The sequence below is a fragment of the Haplochromis burtoni genome, unplaced genomic scaffold (genome assembly GCF_018398535.1).
Source record: "Haplochromis burtoni strain Fernald_Lab_line unplaced genomic scaffold, NCSU_Asbu1 Contig_189, whole genome shotgun sequence".
In the NCBI taxonomy this organism is placed as follows: Eukaryota; Metazoa; Chordata; class Actinopteri; order Cichliformes; family Cichlidae; genus Haplochromis; species Haplochromis burtoni.
This window is the reverse complement of record NW_024582550.1, coordinates 868,490-875,985: the sequence shown is the minus strand read 5'-3', so window position 1 is coordinate 875,985 and position 7,496 is coordinate 868,490. Positions and strand designations below refer to the sequence as shown.

The 7,496-nt window shown below is 37.2% G+C and overlaps 1 protein-coding gene across 2 annotated transcripts in view; it reads left to right on the top strand.

The window, feature by feature from the left end:
• The first annotated feature begins 250 nt into the window (after positions 1-250).
• jak3 (Janus kinase 3 (a protein tyrosine kinase, leukocyte)) overlaps positions 251-7,496 on the top strand; it is an 18,976-nt gene continuing 11,730 nt past the window's right edge. The window contains exons 1-8 of one of the 2 annotated variants that reach the window (XM_042225925.1): positions 251-410; positions 3,657-3,854; positions 3,938-4,055; positions 4,780-4,897; positions 5,333-5,478; positions 5,564-5,861; positions 5,977-6,114; positions 7,262-7,419. In XM_042225925.1, the coding sequence (XP_042081859.1) occupies positions 3,662-3,854; positions 3,938-4,055; positions 4,780-4,897; positions 5,333-5,478; positions 5,564-5,861; positions 5,977-6,114; positions 7,262-7,419 (1,169 nt within the window). In that variant the 5' untranslated portion in view covers positions 251-410; positions 3,657-3,661. The remainder of the gene's footprint in view (positions 411-3,656; positions 3,855-3,937; positions 4,056-4,779; positions 4,898-5,332; positions 5,479-5,563; positions 5,862-5,976; positions 6,115-7,261; positions 7,420-7,496) is intronic. The other variant, XM_005934842.3, reaches the window with a different exon arrangement.

The window sequence follows — 7,496 nt, the reverse complement described above, 5'->3', positions numbered from 1 at the left end:
ATGGTGCATTACAAGGCGTTTTTTGAACACTATTGGAACCAATGATTATTAATTTAGACAGCTGGAATGAGCAATATGCTAATTCTTGTGTAATGTGCATCATAGGTCCTTGAAATGTTCCTTGAAAAGTGAATTCTAACGAGAAGTTGCACAAGTTCTGACATCAGTATTTCACTTTTGAAAGTTGTATGGGTTTGTATGTGTGGGGTGACAACAGCCTGGTGACAAACAGTTGATGAGTTTTCTGAAAATCAGGAAATCCTTTTAAACTTCCTGTCTCACACAGACAGACACGCAGCGCAAAAGTCAGAAAAGTAACTCTGTGTTTGTGGCTACAAAGTAACAAAATGAGGACTTCTGATGGTCGCATGTGACAATACACGACCCGACGAGTGATTGCACATATTCCTGTAAGTATAAAAGATATTTTTACATACTTCCTACTAAGAAACATCCACTTCCACTGTATATCGACAAGTATTATGTCACATTATGAAGAATGTGTTTGATCTATGGATTAATCTGTCTTTAGCTCTTTATAAATGGCTATTCAAAGAAGCTTTTACAGCATGTCCATATTGTGGGATATTTTTCTATAACAGTGACTCCTTAAGTTGTTATGGTGATCTTTAAAAAAATAATAATAAAAAAACATTCCTAAAATTGATCCTAATATACGGTATTTGAAAGACATTGAAAGACAAAGTCAAATAAATGTACTTATTACATCGAAACATGTTCTCACATAGTGTTAATTTGGGCTACGGCAAAGCGTGGTAACCAGTTTCACTTGAGGACGGGAATCCCCGCAAAACTACAATTGACTTTTCAAAAGCTTTCTGAATGCTTTTATATGGATGTGAATACTGAATATGGGGTCTGTCTAGGTTTACATCATATTCGGTATATGTTTATCTAGAATGCAGGGTTATGCATATTACTGTATAGCATACGACTTCATCCTATACAAGCAGGAGCCTGCATTAAGGTTTACAAACACAAATTGACATTTAAGGACTTACCTTTAATTAATTTGAGTGCTACTGAAAGGAATAGTTTTCCTGTTAATATTTGGTAAATGTTTCCTGTGAGCTCTCTGTCACAGATCAGTATTTGATTTCTTTTAACAAAAGTATTAAGCAAAAATTTAAATATGATCAAAAATATTAATTATATTAAAGAGCTTGGTGGAAAAACATAAAAAATAATGTTGGCTATTACCAATAATGTAAATCTATGACATAAACCTTACATTGGATGCTGGTCTAATTTATCTGTGTATATATAATCACGCAATATATTTGCATGTGGACAATATTTTTTCAGCTCCAAGATTATGTTATTTTCTCTTTTTATTTTATTATTCTCTTCTTCATCCTTGCAATTATTTCCCATACAGACATTTCTTGCAGCCCAGAGCAATATTTATATTTATTCCCAGTATTTTACAAAACATTAAACATTTTTTGTTATTTTTAAGAAACACCACAACAACAGGTTCTTGATCCTAACAGAATAGTACACTGTAATTTTATCAAGCATTGTTTACGTAGACCACCAGAGAGTTCACTGCTACAGTAAACTGCATAAACACTTCACTGAAATTGTCTGGTAAAAGCACTATTAGTGTTACAAACTAAAAAGTTAATTTAAAAAAAGCATCCACTGATATTGGTAAAGATAATATTAAGAAAAGAGAAGACAGCCAAAGGGTGCAGCACCTCAATAGTGATGCACATGATTCCACAATAAAGTCAGGTGCCATCATAAATCACTCTGCCCCAAGTGTGCACACTGGTTGACCTAAGAACCAGTGTTAAAATCACTACTATAATACCATTAATCACCAATAGAAACAAAACAAGCAATGTATTAGAATTAGAAGGACAATTAAGATACTATTAGATAATAATTGGAGCTTAATTGGAATTCAAAAGAGAAAAAGACAGTTAGATTCACAGGTAACATAAGTATAACAAATATAAAAGTATGCTATGTCTTTTGTTGACACAGACCAGGTAGGTACAGGTCTGTTTTGTCAAAAGAAGACCTTTGACATTAATGTATACATGGGTACTGCCTGATGCATGGCTTTTTGTTACCTCACAGTCTCCCACTAACACACCCATTATTCCTCAGCACTAATGAATCTATGAAGGACCTGACTAATCAAGAAAACTACTTAGGACTACACCCTCCTGTGACTTTTCTCCTAATTTATGTTGTTTAAGGTCACAAATTCCTATACAGTTAGCAAGAAAATCCAGTGGTAGTTATCTTTGTAAACAGTCTTTCCAACACATCCCAGTCAGCATTTATATACATACATATGGGAAATAGGATATGAAACATTTCTTTGGTTTTTGTCCAAGATTTTAATTATTAAGCATTTGGGGCTTTTCCAGGCGTCTGAAACCATGTCGTAATGCACCAAGGTACCTTAAAACACGATTTGAGCCATGACACTGATTCTTATGACACGATGAGTCATAAGCCTATACTGTAAACACTACTGTGATACAATAACACCTTATAACAATAATCTAGGTTTTTTTTCCTGAGTCAATGGGGTTTTATAGAGCTGAATCACTCCCTTGTCATGTACGTGCTGTGCGAGCAGCCAGATTTGGAACCCACAATGCAGGACTTCAGAAACAGAAAAAAATCCCTCTGAACCTGAACCACACAGCATATAGGTATGAGGGACGATGCAATAAAGGGAGATTGAGATAATCTATACACACCGAGTAACAAGGGAAAAGGAAACACTGATTACAGGGGAGGAGACAAGAAAAGTTAAACTGAACGTAGCACGTATTTGACAAGGGGCTATAAAAATAACACACCAAACTAACAATGAGACGGAGACTGAGACATGCAACCTTGACACTGACCAAAGAGGAAAACAAATGTCTGACTAGGAACAGAAAGGGGAACGAAATATAGCAAAACAGGGAGACACAACTGAACGAGAAACCTTGGTTAACTTAACAGAGGAGAACAGGAGGACGTGACAGGGGACATAGGGAGACAAACAGCGAACAAATCAGGGAAGATGAGACAGAGAGAGTAAAACTAGAGTTAGAGGACAGGAGGACAAAAGACCAGAGGAAATACCAGGTGACAGGCCAATAAATGAGCCTAACAGGGAAACAGTAAAGCATATAAGATGCTGAAAGGTAAGGCTGATGCACACATGAGACAAAGGACAAAACATAGATGAGACAAGAACAGACAGGAAACCAAGAACAGACTAAATAAGAAGCTGGACCTGTGAAAAACAATTCAATGAAACAGTTCCTGACTCAATGACTCAGGAACAATGACATTACTAATCTAAAATGGATGAAGTCAAGCTTTGTGGACATCACAAGAACAGAATAACCTTTTATTGTCACTGTACGTGTACAACAAAAAACAGTTGGAAAACAACTCAGTTATTCAGCATTAGTTATTTAACTCTCCATTCTTTTTACATTTATGTCAACGCTTCAGCCAATCAAGTCAAAATTGAACCTTCCATGTCAGAACATAAAATGTTCAAGTTATTCCAAGGATTTCTGATTTTCAGTGTAAGTTAATATAAAAAAGGTCACCTGACTACTGACCTCTAAATACATTTTCTGATGTTTATCTGTTGGCTTTATTTTCTGAAGTAACCATGGATCTCAGCGAGGAAGAGTCAACTCCTCTGGTGATCAGAGACCGCGGAGGCAGCCAGAGGTCCAGTTCAAGCACTGTTCCTAATTTACAAGTCAACTTCTTCCCTGTCAAAAAGGAAGCAACAACATTACAGATCACATCTGGACAAATATCTGCTGAAAATGTCTGCATCCAAGCAGGGAAGAAATGTGGTAAGACTGTAATGAATTATGTATTATGTAAGTCACTAATTTTTGTCAGCCATATTCATTATTGTGGGGTTTTTTTCCTCCAGGAATCTTGCCGGTATACCTAAGTCTATTTGGTTTGGCATCTGAAGACCTCTCATTTTGGTATCCTCCTTCTCACATGTTTGACACTGATGAAAACTTAAAAGTCCATTTCAGAGTCAGGTGGGTGACAAAATGCCTTATTTGATGAGAATATATATATATATTTAAGATTCAAATTCAACTTTTCAAATGCTTGTTAATGCGCAGTTTGGCATGTGGACACGGTTAAAACAACTTGCTGAAGTTCAACTCAAACGTCAGAATGGGGAAGAAATGTGATTTAAGTGACTTTGAACACAATATAGCTGTTTGTACCAGACGGACTGATCTGAGTATTTATGAAACTGCTCTACTGGGATCTACCCCACACAGTCATTGCTAGTGTTTGCAAAGAATGGTCTGAAAAAGAAATAAATAACCAATGATGAGTCAAAGTTCTCTGGGTGAAAAGGACTTCTTGATGTCAGAGGTCGGAGAAGAATGGCCAAAGTGCTTTGAGCTGATAGGAAGACAACGATAACTCAAGCAACTGCATTACAACCAAGACACAGAAGAAAATCTCTGAACCGGGTGCCACTCCTGTTAGCTAAGAACAGGAAACTGATGCCACAGCTCACAAGAGCTCACCAAAGTTTGACAACAGAAGATAAAGTGACAGACAGATAAAGTGGCTATTGAATATTCTTTCATTTGATGAATGTTTAGTGCATCAACTCCTTATACTTAGAATGTTGCTATAAATAATTCGAGTTTGGAGTACTAGTTGAAAGGTTTTTATTGGATCCTGATGTAAAGGTTAGTTTTATATGATTTGATATGCAATGGAGTTCTTTTGTGTTTGAAGGTTCTTCTTTGGAAATTGGTTTGGGCAAGAACCAAGATCTTCATACCGCTACAGTTTGACTAGAGACAGAATCAGTCCAGTACTCGACTACAGTGTCATTGACTATCTTTTTGCCCAGGTAAAGTACTAAATAATGATATTATTTTCAAATATATTAAGTAAAGATTTTTATTAATTAACATAATTAATTTAAATTATGTTATACTTTATGAAATTCTTTATTTTATTTTAATTTTAAGAATCGAGACTGATAGAAAGTGATTAGATAAATGTTTTTCTATTTTAAGTACCGATTTCCAGTAAGATGAAATATTTACAATTTCTATTATTGAAAATGGTGAGATTCTTCAATTTAATTCATTAGCAAAAGTTTATCCAACCATGTACTGTCTTTGTTGCTTTGAGGTGTCTATTAGTTTTGGTTTTTGTAAAACTGATAGATTAATGTACTACTGCATAATGTAACACAAGTTGTGGCCACAAAAAAACTGCATGCTTGTTATACTAGTAGATGTGACGATAAAAAGTCCAATTGATTTCTTTTGGTGTTTAGCTTCGAAATGACTTCATTGAAAGTAAGGCAGGCATAGCCCCACCATTGACTCTTCAGGAGGAATGCCTTGGCCTTGCAGTGCTCGACTTGTGGAGAATGGCCAAGGAGCGCAACCAGAGTGTTAGAGAGCTCTGCAAGACTGTCAGGTATTTACAGTTGAGACTGTATCATTGCTTATACAACAATCCATTCTAGTTTGCAGTCATTACACCAAATATTATTCCTCTTTAGCTACAAATCCTGCCTTCCCATGTCACATCGCCATGACATCCAGAAACGAAACCGGCTGGACCGCTACCGAATTAGAAATACCCTCAAGCGTTTCTTAAAGAAGCTTGGCAACTGCTCCGTAGATGAGTGCAGCCTGAAACTCAAGTACCTGATTGAGCTGTCTGGCATTGAGCCTTCTGTTGGAACGGAAACCTTCCAAGTGAATCATTCTTCCTCCCATCCAAAGTCAGACTTCTCTCTTGTGCGGGTCACAGGGGAAACAGGAATCCAAACCGCTGGAAGTATCAATAACAGCCAGGTAAGATGACTGAAGAAGATCGAGTTTAGTTTGTAGTTGGTTAACTGCTATCATTTTCCTGCTTTAATATCTCTACTACGCTACTAAACAGATCAAAATGCTATTTGGTTGATAGGTTTTGTCAAGAGTTGAGTGGCAGACCTTCTGTGATTTTCAAGAAATCATTGACATCAGTATACAGCGGGTATGCCATGAGCAGGTTCCCCAAGACAGCAGGATGGTGACTATAACACGAAAGGATGACAGCTGCTTGGTAAAAAAAACAACATATTTTACACTTAAACCATTGCAATATATATATGTGTGTATATCTATATATCTATATATCTATATTTTACTGTTTGGATGTAAATATGAACAATTTAAAAGCTATTCGCATCAAATTAGTGTCCTCGGGCAACTGTATCCCTTCTACTTTTGTATTGCTTCTCCAAAGCTCCCTGTTCTGGCTACGTGGATGACATTTGGCTTGCTTGGGTGGAAAAGTTGCATTTGTACCATCTGGCCAAAACTGGTCATGGCATAACACCAAACCTTTAATCGTAGATGGACCGATGTTGGTGATGTTTGTATGTTGAATAGAATTCTACCCAGACCATCTCTGGACCAGAAGTGAGAAATATTCATCAGATAATGTCATTTGTGGCAGGTGGAGTTAATGTGTTGGAGTCTTACAATTATCCCCATTCTTTCTGTGATGTCAGGAAAGCTGTTATATCTATAGGAAGTCAGTTAACGAGTTAGGACAAGTGGTGGACCCAAAAGTATGAGACATCAAGTTTCCATCACCACTGAAAAATGCTTTTCCCCCTCCTCATTCTTTTTTCAAGAAGGCTTTCAAATTTTGCTTAGTTGAAATTAATTAATACAGAGATAGTAGAGAGCAGTTTGTCTTTCTAGAAAGTCTAACAACGGTGTCCATTTCAGGAGTAACTTGACTGAGCATCATTGTAACACCCCAGACATTGGTTCAACTTTTAGTTTGGAAGTATTTTTGTACCATGACTAAGCAAACACTTGGTGGTTATTCAGTGTTGTAATGCTTGCTGACGCTGTCAAACAATGGTCCTTTAACTTAAAGCTAAAACTAGAGAAGAGGACAAGAACACAGAGGGCCAAATGCAGCAAGCAGGGTGTGCAGTGAGTAATAAATGTCTGCCTACAAATGGTTCATAGCCAGAGGCCCAACTCCCGTGACTACTGATGGTCCTTAGGATAAATGTTGGCTATGTTTGATCCATAATGTGATGTTGGAAGTCCATGGTAAGACTCCACGGTACATGTGGCATCGGTCAGAACGGGAGTTTGAAAACCTAACTTAGTCCCCTAAGTGGTCCAGTAATGCAACAGGAGACTAACAGGAGACTAACTTTTTTTGTGTGTGACTACTTTCATTACAGGAAGTCAAGTTCCAGAGTCTCAAAGAGGCACTTTCGTTTGTGTCACTTGTTGATGGCTACTTCAGACTGACCACAGACTCAAGCCACTTCTTCTGCCAAGACATTGCTCCGCCAAGTATTCTAGAGGGAATCAAAAACCATTGTCATGGCCCAATAACGTGCGTCAATTTAATCATTACTTAATCAGACGCCAGCTTTTACACACACACACACACACACACACACACACACACAC